The 20,315-nt window shown below is 35.7% G+C and overlaps 2 protein-coding genes across 4 annotated transcripts; one reads left to right on the top strand and one right to left on the bottom strand.

Annotated features, from left to right (window-relative positions):
• Window positions 1–2,806: 2,806 nt before the first annotated feature.
• LOC107877796 (cyclic nucleotide-gated ion channel 1) lies at window positions 2,807–8,997 on the top strand. 2 transcript variants are annotated; one of them, XM_016724523.2, is made up of 9 exons: window positions 2,807–2,974; window positions 3,601–3,672; window positions 3,995–4,574; window positions 4,663–4,875; window positions 5,147–5,442; window positions 6,060–6,171; window positions 6,668–6,904; window positions 7,683–8,080; window positions 8,265–8,997. In XM_016724523.2, the coding sequence occupies exons 2-9, from the start codon at window positions 3,641–3,643 to the stop codon at window positions 8,566–8,568; spliced, it is 2,172 nt and encodes a 723-aa protein (XP_016580009.1). In that variant the 5' UTR covers window positions 2,807–2,974; window positions 3,601–3,640; the 3' UTR covers window positions 8,569–8,997. The 2 variants fall into 2 exon arrangements, with proteins under 2 accessions (XP_016580009.1, XP_047269150.1); XM_047413194.1 differs by having other exon boundaries at window positions 2,957–3,131.
• Window positions 8,998–9,101: 104 nt separating this feature from the next.
• Window positions 9,102–16,700, bottom strand: LOC107877797 (beclin-1-like protein). 2 transcript variants are annotated; one of them, XM_016724524.2, is made up of 9 exons: window positions 16,370–16,700; window positions 13,497–14,032; window positions 13,151–13,275; window positions 12,330–12,378; window positions 11,882–12,040; window positions 11,148–11,233; window positions 10,735–10,806; window positions 10,205–10,354; window positions 9,102–9,513 (listed from the first exon to the last, which is right to left on the bottom strand). In XM_016724524.2, exons 1-9 carry the CDS (start codon window positions 16,545–16,547, stop codon window positions 9,279–9,281), a joined length of 1,590 nt encoding a protein of 529 aa, XP_016580010.1. In that variant the 5' UTR covers window positions 16,548–16,700; the 3' UTR covers window positions 9,102–9,278. The 2 variants fall into 2 exon arrangements, with proteins under 2 accessions (XP_016580010.1, XP_047269151.1); XM_047413195.1 differs by lacking the exon at window positions 10,205–10,354.
• Window positions 16,701–20,315: the final 3,615 nt, after the last annotated feature.

The following is a 20,315-nucleotide window of genomic DNA, read 5'->3' as shown; positions in this document are numbered from 1 at the left end:
AAAGTGAAGAAAAATAAAAGTTGTTTGATGTTATGGAAGATGAGATTAAATCTTTGCATGATAATCATACCTTTGATTTGGTTAAGTTGCCTAAAGACAGAAAAGCTTTGAAAAATAGGTGGGTTTTTCGGGTGAAACATGAAGATGGTAACCCAATTCTATGGTACAAAGCTAGACTGGTTGTGAAAGGATTTAACCATAAAAAGAGAGGTGATTTTGATGAGATATTCTCTCCATTTGTGAAGATGTCATCCATTCGTATGGTTCTAGGCTTAGTTGCAAGTCTAGATTTAGAGATTGAGCAAATGGATGTTAAAACTGCTTTTCTCCATGGTGACTTAGATGAAAAAATCTATATGGAGCAACCCAAAGGTTTTGAAGTCAAGAGAAAAGAGAATTATGTTTGCAAATTGAAGAAGAGCTTGTATGTTTGAAACAAGCTCCTAGGTAGTGGTACAGGAAGTTTGGTTCCTTTATGAGTCAGCAGGGCTTCAAGAAGACTACTTCAGACCATTGTGTTTTCGTTCAAAAATTCTCTGATGGGGACTTTATTATTGTTTTGCTTTATGTTGATGACATGCTTGTTGTTGGTCATAATGCTTGTAGAATTCAAAAGTTGAAACAAGAGTTGAGTAAGTCTTTTTCTATGAAAGACTTAGAACTAGCAAAGCAGAATCTTGGCATGCAGATTGTCCGTGATAGAAAGGCCAAAAAATTGTGGTTATCACAAGAGAAGTACATTCAGAAAGTACTTCGAAGGTTTAACATGGACAAGGCTAAGGTTGTCAGTACACCTTTAGCTATGCACTTTAAGTTGAGCACGAAGCAGTGTTCTTCCAGTGATGATGAGAAGGAAGATATGAAGAAAGTTCCTTATGCTTCAATTGTTGGTAGTTTGATGTATGCAATGATTTGCACAAGATCGGATATTACTCATGTTGTTGGTGTTGTTAGTAGTTTTCTTTCTAATCTGGGAAGAGAACATTGAAATGTTGTGAAGTGGATTATAAGATATCTTTGTGGCACTTCTAGTCTGAGTTTGTGTTTTGGTAAAGGGAAGCCTATTCTTTGTGGTTATACTGATTTAGATATGACTGGTGATGTTGATACTCAAGTCTACTTCAGAGTATTTGGTTACTTTTGCAGGGGGAGTTGTGTCTTGGCAATCTAGGTTGCAAAAATGTGTTGCTCTATCTACTACAAAAGCTAAACTTATTGCTACCGTTGAAGCTTGTAAAGAATTGCTTTGGATGAAGAGATTCTTGGGGAAACTTGGTTGTGCTCAAGAGAGGTATGTGCTTTTATTGCGACAGTCAAAGTTCTATATATCTTGGCAAGAATTCTACATTTCATGGTCGGTCTAAACACATTGATGTGAGATACCATTGGATTCGGGATGTGTTGGATTCTAAGTTGCTTAAACTTGAGAAGATTCATACGAATAATAATGATTCTGACATGATGACTAAAGATTTTCCAAGAGGGAAGTTTGAAGATTGTTGCATGACCGCCGGGATGACGGTCTCCTCCACATAGTCCGGAGGGGGAGAATTATTGGGTCATGGATTTTTTTTCCTTTCTATGTGGATAAATGAAGCCCAATTTGGACCAACCCACTTTTGCCCATAGGCTCATTACTATAGGGCATATATATTGATATTTTTTAGGTCTTATTCACAATCCACAAAAGAGTTTTTCAGCAGCCAAAGTGAGAAAACAAAGCTGATTTTTGCACCTAAAATTTCAGCCACAGAAGTCAACTTCAAATTGCGATTTTCGCTTTGTTTCTTGTCCGATTGAGCTGATTTTTTGACATTTTATTCCTCTCATCTCAATCTTTGATTAGAAACTGACGGAGGTGGATTTGATGGCCTTTAACTCCTGTTCTTCATTTTCGAACAGTAGCTGCATTTTTTGTGTTTGTGCTTCTTTTTATTCTCTAGTTTAGTGCTATCTTTGTTGTGTTGTTGCTCGTTGTTTGGCACTTGTTTGGTGGCAATTTTGGAGAACAATATTGTAACTCTTTGGTGATTGTGGTGGAGATTTTGGTCCCGTAATTTTTTACTCTTCACACACTGAAGAGTTTTCCACGTAAATTTGGTGTCTCTTGTTCTTGGTTTTATTCTTGTGTTATCGTATTTGTGTGGTGATTTATTTGTTGTTATGTTACTTTGTTTTGCTTGATTTGCTTGTCTCCTCTTGGTTCAAATTGAGAGGAAAAGTTTAGACTTAGGTATTCTTCCGCTGCTATCCTGTCGGACTTTTTGATTGTGCCTTTGCCTTTCCCAACACAAATTCCTATTTAAAAAAAATTGTACCTTTTTTTTTGGTTTTTCATGTTTTTGGTGTCTGTATGTAATTTGACTAGATCTGATATGGAGTGGGATTAGGAAGAATAAACATTGGGATTAGGAAGAATAAACATTCTCTAATAAAGGTGACTTGTATCCAATAGGTACGAACTCAAAAAAATTATTTAAGAATGAAAAGAAATACTTTCGTTTAAAAAAGAATTACCTATTTTTCTTATTAATTTATTTCAAAAAGAATGATTCATTTTTTTTTATAATACTTTAATTTCAACTTGACACATGATATGTTTAAAATTATAAAATTAAAAAGATATTTTGATGCATTTGATATAACTTTAATTTATTATTATAAGATTTATTTTTATTTTTATTTTTATTTTAAATGTCGTATTCGTTTTGAAACGGAGTGTGTAATATCTTTTGCTAGAGCTCTTCATTGACTTTTGACTTTTCTTCCACCAAGTCTACGCAGTTTCTTCCCTTTGGAAAAAGACCGAATCTTCCTTCCAATTAACGCAGTGTCGGCCTTTTCATAGAAATATCCAGGAACTTTCTTAAGCAGAAAAAATTGATCACACATATGTTACTGCCTACTTGTCCTAAAGTTCACTTCATTATTTCTTGACTCGCCCTGCAGCTGTAGATTATGTCCATTAGACTATGTAAGTTTCTATCTGCTCAAGTTATTGTTTTTTATATACTTGTATCCATACGTTTTTTTTAAAGTTAGATTTAGGTCCGTGGACCATTTTTTATTTATTCAAGCATATGTACAGCAAAAGGCCGAATGCCAAAAAAATCCAAACGGAAAATAAAGAGGTACTAGTTTTGGTTTTAGTTCCTTTTATATCAGTTTTGATGTGTTAAGTATTTGTCCTAATTTTCTTACAATATCCCAATTCATTTAGTCGAAGGGCAGGCAAAACACTTTTGTAAGTGGTATCTCTTCATGCTCCTTCTCATGACTTCATAACATGGAGAAATATTCTTTGATATTTTTCATATTTTTACTAGTAAATTATTGAGTTAGAGAATTCCTGGATATACCATTATATATCTTTTTGAATAAATTTTCGTTTTTCTAGTACTTGAATTGTAATTACAACCACTACGTCTCACTCCAGAACAAGTTGAGGATACTTGAACTATAATTCCGACTTCAAATTTTGCACTATTCACTTTCACATTCACGTCTTTCATTTGGAATGTTTTTCCCTTTCGCCCTATAATATGTTTTTGTAGTTAATGTAAGCTAGTTACTATTGTTGATCATTCTGTTTTTCAACAGAGCTGAAATTTCTGAGCATCCAGTATAACAGAAGCTCAATATGATTAATCTCAAGCAGGACAAATATGTAAGGTTAGTTCAATCAGCCTTCCATACCAAGTAATGTGCAATTAATTATTTTTGTTTTGACTTATTGAATAGCGGCATGAGCTAAAAAGATCTATTATCAGAGGCTGACATAAATATCATGATACGATTCGAGCTACATGCAAGAAGAATTAATGCTAAAAGATAAATTAATCGATGAAACTAACAAGATAGGACCACAATGGGAAGTGAATAACAAAAAGAATCTTATTAGACCCTAATTTGATCTTTTTTGTAACAATTTGGTACATGAACCAACTAATTTTGGATTTGTATTAATCTTTTTGCTTGTTTTATATGTACTTAGGTTTGAGGACCGGAAGTCAGAACAATCATCATTTAGCATTGACGGTCAAAATTCTCAGGATAATAGGCATTTTCATGTCAGAAAACCGTCGTTTAGCTCGTTAATGAGCAGCTTCAAAAGAAGGCTAGAGAGGGGTTCTGAAAGAATTAGTAGCTTGAGAAAATCAATTCGAGTCTATCCTATAACTGATAAGCCAACAAAAGATCAATCTGTCGCATCAAAGATGAAAGTTCTTGATCCTCAGGGGAGATTTCTTCAGCAATGGAACAAAGTATTTGTACTAGTTTGTGTAATTGCGGTGTCATTGGATCCGTTGTTCTTCTATATTCCTGTCATTGACAATGAAAATAAGTGTCTCGATTTGGACAAGACGTTAAAGATCACTGCTTGTGTTCTGCGTTCTATCACTGATCTTTTCTATATTAATCACATTATCTTGCAATTTCATACTGGCTTCATTGCTCCCACTTCTCGAGTTTTTGGAAGGGGTGAGTTGATTGAAGATTCTGCTGCTATAGCCAAGCGATATTTGTTATCTTATTTCACTGTTGACGTTGTAGCAGTCCTTCCACTCCCACAGGTTTGTGTCCTCAAAAGCTTGTGTTTTTTGGCATTCTCTTAACTTAAGAGAATATGATATTGACAAATTTAACCTTATTTTTGTGCAGATTGTGATACTGCTTATCACTCCCAACGTGAAAGGCCCAATTGCTCTGGCAACAAAAGAAATGTTGAAAATTGTCATATTTGTTCAATATGTTCCAAGAATTTTTAGAATTTATCCCTTGTACAAAGAAGTAACAAGGACTTCGGGCTTATTTACGGAAAGTGCATGGGGTGGAGCTGTTTTCAACCTTTCCCTCTACATGCTAGCTAGTAACGTAAGTTCCCTTCAACCAATAGACAAATCACAAAAACATAAAAAATAGAGGTAATGATCAAAAATACATCGGAACTATCACTTTTTCGCAAGCTTCACACCCCAACTATCAGTTATTCCCTTTTACTTGTAATTATCTTTTAGAGTTATGGTCAAAAATACACATCTGAATTATCACTTTTTCACGAGTTTCATACCCAACAATCGGTTCCAATAAGATTTAAGTCTTGAACAAAAAAACCTGTTTAATAGGTGCAAATGTATGATCTCAGGTAGTTGGGGCCTTTTGGTATTTGTTCTCAGTAGAACGCCAAGATACATGCTGGCGCAGTGCGTGTGACAAGATTCCTGACTGTTCTTCAGACTACTTATATTGTGGAGCGAAAATGAATGGAAATGCGTCCTTACTGAACTCCTCTTGCCCTTTCCTGCAACAAGAAGATATAAAGGATGCAAATGACTTTGATTTTGGAATCGCTCTTGATGCTCTTCAGTTCCGGGTTGTGGAAAAAAGAAAATTATGGACCAAACTCTTCTATTGCTTTTGGTGGGGGCTGAGAAACTTAAGGTCTGCTCACCTTTTCTTATTTCACTACATACATTTTGACCTAGGATTTTCTTACAGCTATTAAATTTCTGCAGATGGAAAATTTCTGTATTTTGGATAACAGGTCCTATTTTTATTTGACTGCTAGTGTGGTAAAAGAGTTTCATTTCTTCATAAGAAATAGTTTTGGACCATGAGATCTAGTTTCGTTCAAGTAATTGATTTTAGCCAAGTGACAGGATCTTCTGATCAATCGAATGACCACTTGGATTCTGTTAGTTCCATTTAAGTAACGTAATTTAGCCAACAGTAGATCGTGATGTGCCTTGAGATGCCTATCTCCTGTCCCTCTTCCAGTGGGGAACCCGCTCACGAGTGGTTGCTCTGTTGCATCTGGCCTGTCATTAATATTGAAGCATTAGTGATCCTTGCTACCACCAGATGAACTTTCCTTTATCAATTTCTGATGTTCACCTGTCAGATTCAACGTAGTTTTTACAAGTAGCTAACCAATTTTACTAATGTCTCAAGAATGTATGACCAAAATTAACATGTTGAGTAACTTCCATAATTCTATAACTATCTCTTCGGACTGCGTTAAAACTTAAAAGCTTAAATTTCTTTCTTACATGTTTCAGTTCTCTTGGCCAAAACCTCAAGACAAGCACCTTTGTAGGAGAGATTCTCTTCGCCATCTTCATCTCCATTATTGGGCTTATCTTGTTTTCTTTGCTTATTGGCAATATGCAGGTTAGCACAGTTCTACCTTTTATCATATAATTGCATGGCATTGAGTTCCATTCTTTACCTCTCAAGTATAAGCTATCCAAAAGTTTACAGAAACCACGTAATTTGTTATGCATTATCATTTTTCAACAAAGGAACAATCTCTCTACCTCTCACAAGGTAGGGGTAACGTCTGCTTACACCCCACCCTCCCCAAACCTCACTTGTAAGATCACACTGGATATGTTGCTGTGTTGTTGTATTTTCAACAAAAGTTGATGCTCAAAAGTTTCATATTTGCCAGACTAGATGATACTGGGACCTCTCAAAATGAACACTTTGGCATTTTGGAATTGGGCTTGTATTAACTGACAGTACACTATAAGTGCAATTTAAATGTGTTATAGAAGGTTATTTGTCTTATTTACTGGATTACATACCCCACTTGTTTTGGTAATTACCTTTCAAGTGAACTATTTGAATGAAGTTCCAGTAATTTCGTGTTGGTTGTTGGAAACAGAAATATTTGCAGTCTATCGCGGTTAGAGTAGAAGAGATGAGAGTAAGAAGGCGGGATGCAGAACAGTGGATGTCTCATCGCATGCTTCCCGACAACCTGAGAGAGCGAATTAGAAGACACGAACAGTACAAATGGCAAGAAACCAGGGGAGTTGAGGAGGATTTACTGATTCATAATCTTCCTAGAGACTTGAGGAGAGATTTAAAGCGCCATCTCTGTTGGTCTTTGCTTAAAAGAGTAAGTACTCAGCACATCTATAATTATGTCTGTCCAACTTCATCATATGTTGGGTTGAAATGGTGTTTTATCTGGAAAGTGAACAGTTTTGACTGGTAATGTGAACCTTTAGCCTTCATTGTGTATGCAATCAAAGAATGTTGCTCCCTGCATTTCAGTTATATGATCACGTTTGACTAAAGATGAAGTTTAAGAAAGAAAAACAAACTTTTGGCACATTTGGGAAAGTACCCTTAGAACTTTTAGTCCTAAATATGTCATCACATTTCTACGGCTATAACTTATGAGCATGTCATTAAGGTAAAAGGAACGTTTAAAGTACAGTCTTGAAATATAGAGATAAGTCATTCTTTTATGGAATAAAATGGAAACGGAGGGAGTATGAGATTTGAAAGAAACCTTATCAAGCCAAATTAGGTATTTTTCAGTCAACCAGTCAACTAACCTCAATCTCATACTAGTAGGAAACCACATCAAGTCTTGAAGTATATACATAAGAAAAAGTTTCCTTTGTTTTCCTCCTAAAAAGTATAGGTCTACTTCCTTGGTGAAGTATCCCATTCCGTAAAGTTGAAACAAATTTCTCATGCTTAAGACATGAGAATGGAAGGTCTATCCCTTACTACTTTCCTTAGCCGGAGTGTTGATGATCCATAATAGTTCCTTATACATGAGCAGCTCTGTCAGAATATTTTATATATTGTGACCTATACACTTTAATCATTTATGATGATCACTCCAAACAAGCACTAAATTTTGCATTGATTTGGTGATGCAGGTTCCCATATTTGAGAAAATGGACGAACAATTACTGGACGGATTGTGTGATAGACTGAAGCCAGCACTCTTCACAGAGAAGAGCTTCATAATCCGAGAAGGCGATCCAGTAGAAGAAATGCTCTTTTTAATGAGAGGTACACTGCTAACTATGACCACAAATGGTGGAAGGACCGGTTTTTTCAACTCTGTTCATCTCAATGCCGGTGGCTTCTGCGGAGATGAGCTCCTTACATGGGCTTTAGACCCTCATCCTTCCTCCACTAGTCTTCCCATTTCAACTAGAACAGTGCAGGCTGTAACTGATATTGAAGCTTTTGCCCTCACTGGTGATGACCTCAAGTTTGTCGCCTCGCAGTTTAGACGTCTACATAGCAAGCAGCTCAAGCATACTTTCAAGTAAGTTATTTAGGCCTTATTCCATTTCATAACAAGCTTCAACTTGCCTCAGATAGCAAATTAATTTTATATTTGATGCAATATGCTGAAAGTTAAGTGACCAGCCATGAAATTAACCTACATAAGTAACTGGTGTATGAGTGTTGGAGGAAGCCGTTAACACTTGTGTACTTGGCTATTTCAGGTACTGCTCACAGCAGTGGAGGACGTGGGCTGCAGGCTTCATACAAGTTGCATGGCGTCGACACTGCAGGAACAAGCTTGAGAGATCTTTAAGAGAGGAAGAAGATAGACTGCAGGCTGAATTAGCAAAAGAGAGCACAAATGCACCAAGTCTTGGAGCTATCATTTATGCATCAAGGTTTGCTGCTAATGCACTGCGTGCCTTGCGACATAACCACACAGCTGATGCCAAATTGTCTCCCACGTTACCTCTGCTGCTTCATAAACCAGCTGAACCAGATTTTAGCGTGGAAAATGATTCATGAGGGGAAGCCAATTAGCCAGAAATGTTGGCAAACGTTCGTATAGGTGGAGTTACATATTCTTTATATTTTGCAAAACAACTCCTCGAGTAGTTATATGTTGTATCTTGATTCTTTAGGATTGTATATAGCAGTTTTGTTTATGTCTGTTTTTATTGAGTTCTGACTAGTTTAGCAACTCAAACTTTTGAGTTTTGAGCCAGTTTTTAGGGGAGTAAGGAAATAAACCAAAAGTTACAATGAAAGAATGAAGCACTTGGAGATGGTCTAAGGTTGGTTGCCTGAATTAACCATGACAATTGGCAAGTCAGGTTACCAACCCTTGTATTCTGTTTTTGATTAATTCTTTTAATTTTTTGTTGTCCCGAAATACATCGTTTTGTATTGTTTTCTGTATAACGTATTTCTTGTTTGGTCTGTATGTAACTATTACATTATGGTATTCGTCAGACAGCAGAAGTGTATATAATAACCGAATGCACCTTATAAAGACTTTGGTTGTGTGTGTGGTGGTGGGGGGGAGGAAACAAGAAGCACGATGAAATGTTACCTATATTGGTATATATACAGCTTCAAACTTTTAAAATGAGCCAAGAAAAAGAAAATATGATGCAACATTACGAGTGACCGCTTACCGACATAATTTGTCTTTCTTGTCTACTTACAACATGAATTGCGCAAGATGAGAAGTTGGTATTACTGATTCAAGAACTTCAAGATTGAAACTTGGTATTGGTTGGTCGTTTGCTGTCAATCGATCCTGCTGCAACTGGAACTTCAGCTTGTGAAGAGACTGTTGCAGAAAGTGGCTGGAAATTCGTGTTACCGACAAACCAGTAGAGCACCCACTTCAAATTGCAGAGTGTGTACTTGAGAGCTTTGGTCCAATTTTCCTGCTTATTAAAGCTCTGGGTTATGGAGTAACTTTCAACTTTATCATTGTCAATCCTGCAAGAAAGCCCTAGACAGGTGAGCAACAGTTATAGTACTACTATCAAACAAGAACTTTGTTGGAGAATGCCATTTCTATATCTATAGTGGAGTCAAGTACAAGTCCAATTGTGGCCCCCAATATATTAGAAAATCAAGACAAATTAGTGGAGTACAAAATAATAGCGAACACTTAGAAGTACTTCACAAATGGGCCTAACTGCATAAGATTGTGGCTCTTAAAAGCTAAAAGTATCAAATTTAGCTCCCTTCCATGCTGGTATTTGTCCAACTCTCGCATATTAAGTCTCGCTGGTTCCACGCTGTTGTCTAAGACATACTATACTCTTACATCAATGATCATGCCAAGTCACGCAAACCTCTCTATTACCAACCCAAAAATAGAAAAGGAAAAACAAATAGACCTATGAAATTATTCCAATCGATCTTAACTGATAGTCATATGCTCCAACGTCAAGTTCCTCCAGTGGGGATAATAATATGGACATATGAGAGCAAACTTATCATAAAAACAAAGTCTACCAAGCCCTTCTTTGCGGAAACTCTGACAACCCCATGTACCCAATAGCAATGTATAATACTAAGAAAATATAAATCCGAGATTCACTACAGAGTAAAAAACATTTTGCTGAAAGACTGAAGCTTTTAAGTGTTGCAGAATTACGCTTCTTGAAATGCAGAGACTTACTTGTATGGAAACTTAAAACATTTCTCAGGACGAATATTGTTTTCCCTATCTTTTAAATTTGCAAAGTCGGAGAACTCCTTCAGACAAGTCAAGAACAATGTCATTGCTTTGTCATACCGTGTGCTCCAGAAGAGATTTACCGGGCCAAATCTTCAAGAGAGGAAGAAGGGATCATATTAGCTATTCTAAAAGGTGAAAGATTGCAAATTGTAAAACCACAAACAATGTCTGTTACTGTCTTAAGGTATTTAAGATAACTGGAAAGGAAGATGCAACATAACCAGCTCCAGAAAGTGATTTCGCCGTTCATACATCCCATTCACCATTATCAAGTAGAAAGCTCAATGTAAATACAATGAAATCACATCAACAGCAAATGGACTACCCATCCTACATTTACCGACTATGATTATTATTGCATCATTCACCCCCCACCCCACTCGAGTTCAACATATTTGTATCAAACAGACATAACGGAAATTAATATTTTTGGACAGATACGTTTAAGAAAAAGAAGAGAACAAACTTACAGTTCATATGTAGTATTATTGGTGTCCATGATCCGAGGATAACTTCCCATAGGAAGAATTTTTATCCGATATCTGGAATGGAAAATCAAGGATACACAATGGAAAATTAAACAGCAAGAACACTACGCTTTATGGGTAGAAACTAAATATACTCTACTGTCTACCTTTTGACCTTTGATTTATACACTCCAGAAATTTATTAAATATCTAAACTATTCCACCCACATCTACGCATTGCAGCCACGGGTTCTTCAACATCCAAAAGAATCCTTGCCATCCATGTGATAAATTGATTTTATATCGACTATTTGAAGGTTTTACTTGAAACTTTGCTAAGTCCCCAGAATTGTTCAAGAATAGGATTATTTTATACTTGTAAACAAGAAGATAGATGTATGTTATGATAAGGATACTGAAACTTTGGTCGGAAATGTTGAGCCATTGTATGGAGAAGAAGGCATGCCTGGCCCCATGCTGCATTTATCTCGTCCCACTCAACCTAAAGCATGACTTACAAATATTATACATTATAGATTACAAAAAAAAGGGAAAAAAGGAAAATATTATTATAATGAGAAAAAAAATTCAAGACAAAAAAGTTTCGGCATACTGTATCATAATGAGAAACAATGAGCTCTTTCTGCCATTTAAAGTGTAGCAAAAATATCAGTTCATGGATGCAAAAAGACAAAAATGGCAAACTAAATAGCTACTACAAGATCAAACTTCATTCAAGATGAATAAATGAAATTTATAACAGTTCGTACATCTACATGAAGTTCAACTAATTAAACTATATAATACTTGCTATTTCTCCTTTTCCTTTCCTCAGATTCCGTATTAAACAGGAGATAGAATTGAAGATGTAACATATTTCACAATGCCCTAAACAAAAGTTGTACTCCCTCATCCAATTTCCACACCCTAATTCAGTTTTCAACTACAAAATTTATTTGACGCTCCAACCAATAACCCAAACAATTATAAATTCTGTAGTTATATTTAACATTAATCTGATATATTGAGGAAGTAATTTAAGAGAAAATACGATTTCAGTATTGAATATCACATATTGCAGCAAAGCATGATGCTGAATTTATCTAATAGGAACCACACGATTATATCCAAATAAGTTAAAGTAACACACCGGAATTTTAGGAAGTCTTCCGAGCCGGAAGTTGTTAATCGTTCCAAATTCACCATCATACCAGATTGGAAATGCATCATTGAGCACATTAGTTCGCTTTAGCAGCTCTAAATGAGCTTGTGAAACTTCTGTCTTAGCTAAAATTGCATCTCTCTCTTCCTGCAGTAAAAAGATCCGTCTTAAAAAGTGATTACTCCATCCAACGCCAGTACCACTACCCTACCCTAAAAGGGAGATACTTCTTTTCTACCCCAATCATCTGAATGGAGTTACATTTTTGTTCTCAATATACACATAGCTCTTTGGTGGGGAGGGATAGTATGTGTAATATGAAACAAAAGAACAGTTAAGTGATCATTTAAAGAGATATAACCAAAGCTTATGCCAACAGGAAAATTAAATATGATAGACACAAACAGATACATAGTGAGAAGAAGAAGCAAGAAACCTGATGAGATATCAACTGAAACTGAAAGTTATTGAATTCTTGCCAATACCTGTTAAATAAACGGCATGCTAACAATTAGCAGATAGTGATGGGTAATTCAAACAGCTAACTTAAATAATAGATTAAGATAACTATAACTGAACTCTTGGTACAGGCTACCAAACCGGAATATAATAACGGGTCCTCTTTTCTTTGCATGGTTCTCTACCAAGCCATTTTAAGTTGCTTTATAATACTACAGTCTACAACAACAATAACAACTACGCCTCCATCTCGAGCTATTTGGTGTCAGCAATATTCTTTTATAAGGTAATATAATTTTATCGATAATGAAAAACCTCCCATATATAAACAATATATCAAAAGTAGAAAACCTACAACATAACGTAATTCTCTGCAAATAACACTAAGTCTTCCTACAAAGTACAAACGGAAACTCCATGGGTGCACCAAAAAGAATTCATGTGTCGCCCCTCTACTTATTGTTTGTTACCCCCTTTGATTCTACTTCTTTCCGACTCCCCATGAGTCGTTGTTATGACCTTACTTTTTTGAATGATCTCCCCTAAGGTTGACCTCTTTTCAAATAATCCAAACCTCGATACTACATTCATGAAAAAGGATTCCCCTAAACTAAAGCTCCAACGAGGCTTTGACATACCAATATCTAGACGACAAAAGAATCCCAGCAATAAACAGAGAAACGAAAATGCATACATGCATTGGCCAGTAACTGAGACAAACTCCTAAACTACATTTATGATGGCTAGTTTCTGCATCAAAAAATTAAAAAGATGCAATCCAGGTCATTTGAGAATTACCGCTCCTCCAACTCCTTAAAGCGGCTAGACTTGAGCTCTAGTTCCTTCAGCTCAGCAGTGACTACAGCACATTGCTTCTCTGTTTCTTCTATTGCTGCTTCAAGTTTTCGCTCTTCTTCTTCTATCTGCAACGGCATCAAAACACATTAAAGTTAATAAATGCTCTTTAATATAAAAGAAAAAATGTGCAGCAGATATAATTGCAGAAAAGGTACATCCTAAGCCTCAGCTTTCCTGAGGTACTTCTGTGACGGATCAGGTTGCATAGCATCAAAATTTATTTGTTCTCTTATATATAAAAAGGAAAACTAAGAGATCTTTTATGTAATTCATAAGTGTTAACTACCTTCAATTTCTCCTTCAGAAAATCAGCCTCGCTAAGAACATTTCTTGCTTCTCCCTCCAATTGCTGAAGGCAAGCTTCATAGGCTTGTATGTCCCTGTTAACATCTTCAACCTCCTTATCAAGTTTATCAGAGAGCACCCTCATGCACTCAAGACACAGAGGTTGCTCGATCTGGGTCTGTGTTGTGGCAATATCAAATGCACGCTTTAGTACAGTGATGGTGGAGTGAAACCCAGAATTGTTTGGCTGAATGGGAGCATTTGGAGGTCCGCCATCTGGTGATGGAAGATTCATACCAGCTCCATCAGATGTAGGCTCACACTTATACACTGAAGCAGCTGGTGGAGGCAAAACCACAAACGATTCTTCCATAGCCCTCCCACTTTGGCTTGCATCTGGCTGAGCAGACCCTCCTCGTCCTCGAGGAGGGATCCCTGGTACCTGATTTCTTTGCTTTGGCAACACAACATATGAATGTTCCATTCGGATCGACCCTATAACATTACCAGCTCCATGAATTGAAGAAGCCTGAATCCCTGCACAGGCAACTCCAAATGAAAAAATAGATGATGCAATTATCCAGACTTCAAAACATTTAACTTAAAGAAAAGAATCCCTTGTACAATTCCACAGGACATAGAAAGAAAACTAAAAACAAAATGATGATATATGTTGACAATAAATCTAATGATTTCGTATTACAACTACAAAATATGTAACAACCCGATTCCCAACACGAATACTGATGTATATTATAATCACTGAACGTAATATATGAAGTACTAACTAAATAAAATTAACAATTAACTGAGAAGCAGTTACATAGAATTGAGGATGAAAAATAGAGTCTTTGCCTAAGCACCATCAAAATACACTTAATCCATTCTTCCTAGTTCTAGTTCTTTTTAACCAATTGCTAATTGGGCCTGGATCCCAAATCAACCTTTGTGATGGCCTTTTGGTTCTATTGTTTCTTTTCGGCCCAATAGTTGCTTGTGTGACATCCTTGCACACCTTAGACTAGGGTTGATTCATAACAAGTACTCCCGCCCTCAATAAGAACCTTGTCCTCAAGGTTCGAGTCAAGAAATATCCCAAACAAAGATATAAATAATCTAGTTCCAACTGAATTGACTTCCAAAAGGGCAGAGGCCACTGGTTGGCATACCATTTGAGAACTAAAAAGAAACCAGCTGTTCAATATTTGCTAGCAACAACTGCGTGTGTAGTTTATAATGTAGCAACGCCATGATATTCACTGTAGCTGCCCCAATTATTCTAGAACATATAATTGTATCATGTAGACCATATCAACCCTTTGAGGTAGAAGCACAGTTACCTTCACAGCTTTTTTTCTCCAGTAGTTCAACCTTTAGGTTCACTTGGTAAAATGAACGTTTAATTTCCTATATAAAGCGCTTAAATGCCCCAAAATACATTCGACTACTCCATTAATTGCAGGCTAAAGCTCTAGAATGCCAAACATCCTCAAACAAACCATGGAGTCAATATTGATACTGCCTTTAATTTTTCTCCACAGCTCACCTGGAGCACCATTAACTATAATGCTATCAGTATAATGTAACCCAATAGGGAAATAATTACCCAAATATGACTAGCCAAATTCGCCAGTGTCCTCTTTAAAGAGTTCTTCGGTGAAAGGATCGTTAGCATCTAATGATGATCTAAGCTGAGGTATAGCCCCAAAGGGATAAGGAGCAGAGCAACTGGTCTAAAAAGAAGGGATAGGTGCTTGCAGCTCACTAGTTGTGTACTAAATGAGACTTCACTGCCCTCCCGGTCCCTATCTTTAATCTTAAGTAAAGTGAAATCAAATAAATAAAGTGAACAACCCAACCTCTTTGTTTGAAGCTTTGCTTGCCCCTACCTCTATAGGGTAGGGAGATTGTTTCGAATAGACCCGCGACTTAAAAGGGAAGTTATTCATAGAAGCTATTCATATTATGGAAAATAAACGTTTTTTTGAACCCAAAATATAGCAGCCTCCGCTGAACTTAGATCAAAATTAAAGGTATCTCTAACACACGACTACTTCACCACGAAATTTAGTAAAGGTAAGAACTTTTGATGCTACTTTTTTTGGAACAAAAAAATTAAGGGTAGGAGAAGGGGAAATGGCTGATGGGATTACAAGTTGGGGAATCAAATTCATCAAAGTTAGTAGTCAATCAACTGAGTTACTAAGATTTCCCCAAGGAAAAGCTTTTAGTGCATACAACAACAACAACAACAACATACCCATATACCCACAAAGTGGGGTCTGGGGAGGGTAGAGTGTACGCAGTCCATAACACTACCTCTGATGAAGTAGAGCGGCGGTTTTCGATGGACTCCCAGCTCGGGATAAATAACCGTATAAAAAAATATAAAAATAACAAACAAAATGAAATAACACACCGCTAGATAATAAAAGAAACAAGACACGCACAGAGTAATACTATACACAATCTATCCAAAATCACAAACATCACCAAAACACCACGAATAAGAAACTACAAGACACACATAGCACTATGACTACCGGCACAACTACAAACAAAGCACTATGACTACCAGCAAGGACCTACTCCTGCCCACTAACCCTCTACCCTAATTCGCATTTTCCACACCTTCCTATCCCCTTTTAGTGCACATGAAAATTAAACCAAAAAAAAAAAATCCAGTTAGCAGCTCCAATACACACCAATTCACATAATTTTATCTAACAAAGAAACATTTATCACAATTTCCAAAAACATTGAATAATAGGGCATTAACATAGTACACTCCAATTAATTTGGGGTTTCGATTAATGACTGAATATATATTTATTGTATATATAAAGCTCGAGAGAGAAGGACGACGGGACTAACCGGAGCGAGAAGTAGAAGAAGAATCGGGGAAGAATTTATCGGCATAATTATCGACGCCTGTGATACAAAGGGGATTATGGCAATTCTGACAGAGGTATCTAGGAAGTTTCGGGTCAACGGGTAAAGTCCTACCCTTATCCGGTGTATGGGTATTAACTCTGCCGTTATTTTTCGTCATGGAGATAGATGAAGAATTCTGTATTCACTGTGATGGAAAGAATCTGGTGTATGTTGGGCAGTTACCAAATAGCAAGCCAAAAAGACGTGCTGTTGCCGTAATCCGTTTACAGACGAACCGGAGCCTGTTTCCGGGTCGGACTTCGTTTTGAAAAGGATAAAATTATAAAATTTTCTAAACCATACTTATTATTAATATTCCTTCCATTTTAAAATAGTTGATTCTTATTGACTTAATATTTCTTTTAAAAAAATATTATTTTAACAAATTAATCTTATTAATGTAACGCCCCACAATTGGATCCCGAGACATCACACGGTGCTTAGGGGCACAAGTAACTCCAAGCTAACCCTCCTGCTGGCATAACTCATAAGCGATCGAATAAAATGCTTAAATCTATATAAAATCAACGAAAACATCGCACTTCTCTGAACTTGATCAATACAAATATGAACTTTACAAGATTACAACTCTGCTTTTACAAAATGAAACTGAAACTGCATACATCAACTTCTACTGACTGTCTATGAAGCCTCTACTGGTACTGACTTTAGATAGCCAGGTCATGACTCCCAACTATCCAAGCTCAATATGACTAAAATAAGAAAATACAATACTTCTCGAACTGTATAACTAACTCAAGCCCTTGAATCAAAAGGACTCACCACCTGCTTACTGGAAGCTGCAAACTAACTGAATGTGGTATGTACGCTACAACTTGTACCTACATTATGAGACAATGTCGCACATAGACATATATATATGAATTAGTACTTTGGAAATGTACTGAGTATGTAGGGGTGCATGCAACATTTTTAAATAATATCATAAGTGTAAAATAAAATCATGCATGCTGAGAATAATGACTCTCTTCTCTTGAATTAAACTATAATATAATTTCTCATAAATCATCAACAGTAACACATGCTTCATAAATCTCATAAATCATTGGACTCAACTCAAACTCTTTTACTCATGACTTAAAGTGACTCGGTAACTCAAGAAACTTAGACTATTATGGACTTGGGAGTTTCTTATAACCGACATAAATCATGTGAGCTGCATGGAGTCCAACACTTTTCCCTCCTAAGGAAGGAACCCCACATCGGCGAGAGCGTTATACTCTTGCCAGGGAGTATAACCTCAAACTCATCTCTGTGATCACAAACTCGGCACTTTGGTCCTCAAAGCTCAATCCTACGATGGCACATAGTTCTGGGAAAGTAGGATGCGCTAAACCCACACTTCCCGCTCGGTGCTAAATACTCCTCCCAGACTTAGCTCAGAACGCGTTAGGAAATCCACCTCAATCAACTCAAAGGTCTATCATAGAGACCAAAATCATAAATATATCTCATTTGTAAATCATAAACAATTTGTGGATTCCTAACTCTACTCAATCTCAAAATAATCTTTCTCAACATCAAGTGGACTTGCTCATTAAATCATATCAAATGTCAAAACTTCGAGAAAACATCATAGAACTCATTCTTGACTCTCAAGCTCAAATATCAATACATATATTCAATAATCAAACTCCTCATGGAAAAGCATAAATCATGACGCTTATCTTAAATCACTTTAGAAATCATCATTTCATAATATCAATATACATCTCATGGCATAAATTTTTCAATTTAAGAAATGTGATGGTAAAATAATCATAAATATCAAACTTATTCAACTCAAATCTCATAAATCATCAATAAAGAAATTTGGGTGTAAACCCACTTGCAAGGATCATGAAATTCCAATAGTAAAAATCAACTCTTTGGGCACAAGAATGAAAGGATATTCTTGTTCAAGCCCCACATACCTTGATTATGATTTTGAGATGAAGAAACTTGATTGGAACTTCTTTCTCGCACTTTTGAGCTAAATTTCTTGATGCCTTGACTTAGATATCTTAAATCTTGAACCACTTGAAGGTATTTATGGAAGGTTCTTGAATTTTCTTGGAGAAGATTGGATTTTTGGGTTGAGAGAAAACCCTAGCTTCATGAATGTTCTTGGAAAGAAATTGGAGAGAAATGAATTTCTCTTCTCTACTTGAATATATATATAGAGAGAGGGTAAGAATAGGTGGAAAAGACCAAAATACCCTTGAGCAAATTCTAGAACTGGAGCCCAATTTTTTGCCCTAGCGCAACGCGCCAGGATCGCGGTCCTTCACTGGATTTGGACAATTGGGAAACTGCTCAGTAGCGTGACGCGGTGAAATCGCGTTGTCACCTTGGTTGTGACTTGGAAGGGCACTGCGACACGGTGGAATTGCGTTAGTACACTGAAATTTGACAATCCTAATATTGAGCCTTGGCGCGACGCGTCAATATTGCAAAGGCTCACTGGAAAATGACAATTGCGTGGCACACTGTCTCACTAAAATGACTCTAACTCTTCACCCTGAGTGTCAGATTTGGGCGAATTTGGTATCGATGGAAAGCTTATTCAATGCTCTACAGGACAAAAAGTCAAATTTAGGGAAATTCTACACGGTTCAATCATCATTCACTTTGAAAGTTATTTCTATATACTCAAAAGACGGATTCAGACTTAAGGAATGATCGGGGTATTACAATTAATTATACTTTAAAAATATAAATTTGAATACATACATTTAATATAGTCATTTAATAATAGAGATAGTATCGAAATAATATAATAAAATTCTCTTAATTTCATAAATGAAACAATTAAATTAAAATAAATATTTTTAGCAAGAGGTCAACTAAGACGAAAAGGTGAGAGTATATATTCTCTCACACCGTAGATTCTAAAATATTTTTGACATGTCATTTTTGAGTGAAGATTTGGATGAAATTTTATCATATATTTGGCCATGTTATTTGAAAAACATATTTCACTTTTAAAAGTTCATAAAAACTGAAATTTGTCTCAAATACTAGGTTATATTTGGAAAGTCACCATGCAAATTGAATTTGGTGTAACTGTGTGTAATTCCATAGTTTGACATGTTTGGTTGGCTAGTTAATTACACTCTCCAATTCACATGAGAGCTGTGAATTGCTGGTAATTACATGTGTAATTACAAGTTGGTAAGTTCTAAATTTTTTACTTTTATTTTTATTTTTATTTTTTATTTTAATTTACTTTTTCTTTCTATTATTTTTATTTTTATTATTCTTATATTTTTAAAAATATATTTTTTATTTTATATTATTTATATCTCATTTTCTTCTTATTTCTCAATATTTACTTCTTGTGATTCCATGCAATTGTTCGTATTATCTATTTTTATTTATTTTAAGTTTATTTTTTCATTTAGCATAAGTTTGTTGATATTTTAATTTTTAAATTAAAGTAGAAGTCAAGGTTTAATAAGGTTATACACTTGTATTTTTTATTTTCTTTTGAATCATATTCATGTACGTTAAGCTAAAATTTGACGTAAGAGTATTGTGTTAACTTTTTTTTTTTTTTTAATTTTGAACTTAAGTTACATTTTCAGTTTCAATTTTTTTATTTTACTCGTATTGACTTGATATTTCATATTGCAATCCATTCACTTTTTTGATAAAATTGATAGATTATCTTTTGTCAAATATTTTAATAACTTTTTTTTGGCAATAAAATGTGAAGTATTACCATACCAAGCAATCAAAGAACAATCTCTCTATATATAAAAGTAAAACTAAAACAAGACAAGTGGCAGCACAATAGAAAACCACGTGGCAGTACAATAGAAAGTTACGCGGCAGTTTTTAGGACAAGGTTATAAACATTGTAAATAAAATTTTGAATTAAAAT

This window comes from Capsicum annuum, chromosome 5 (assembly GCF_002878395.1).
Source record: "Capsicum annuum cultivar UCD-10X-F1 chromosome 5, UCD10Xv1.1, whole genome shotgun sequence".
In the NCBI taxonomy this organism is placed as follows: Eukaryota; Viridiplantae; Streptophyta; class Magnoliopsida; order Solanales; family Solanaceae; genus Capsicum; species Capsicum annuum.
This window is presented reverse-complemented; position numbering and strand designations above follow the sequence as displayed.

Bases quoted from the DNA above. Each gene is read 5' to 3' on its own strand.
- LOC107877796 (XM_016724523.2), top strand. From the start codon at position 3,641: ATGATTAATCTCAAGCAGGACAAATATGTAAG. The intron at 4,575-4,662 runs GTTTGTGTCCTC...ATTTTTGTGCAG, and splicing joins CAGTCCTTCCACTCCCACAG to ATTGTGATACTGCTTATCAC. The intron at 8,081-8,264 runs GTAAGTTATTTA...TGGCTATTTCAG, and splicing joins CAGCTCAAGCATACTTTCAA to GTACTGCTCACAGCAGTGGA.
- LOC107877797 (XM_016724524.2), bottom strand. From the start codon at position 16,547: ATGACGAAAAATAACGGCAGAGTTAATACCCATACACCGGATAAGGGT. The intron at 14,033-16,369 runs GTTAGTCCCGTC...TTGCCTGTGCAG, and splicing joins TTCTTCTACTTCTCGCTCCG to GGATTCAGGCTTCTTCAATT. The intron at 10,807-11,147 runs GTATCCTTATCA...TTTCCATTCCAG, and splicing joins CATTTCCGACCAAAGTTTCA to ATATCGGATAAAAATTCTTC.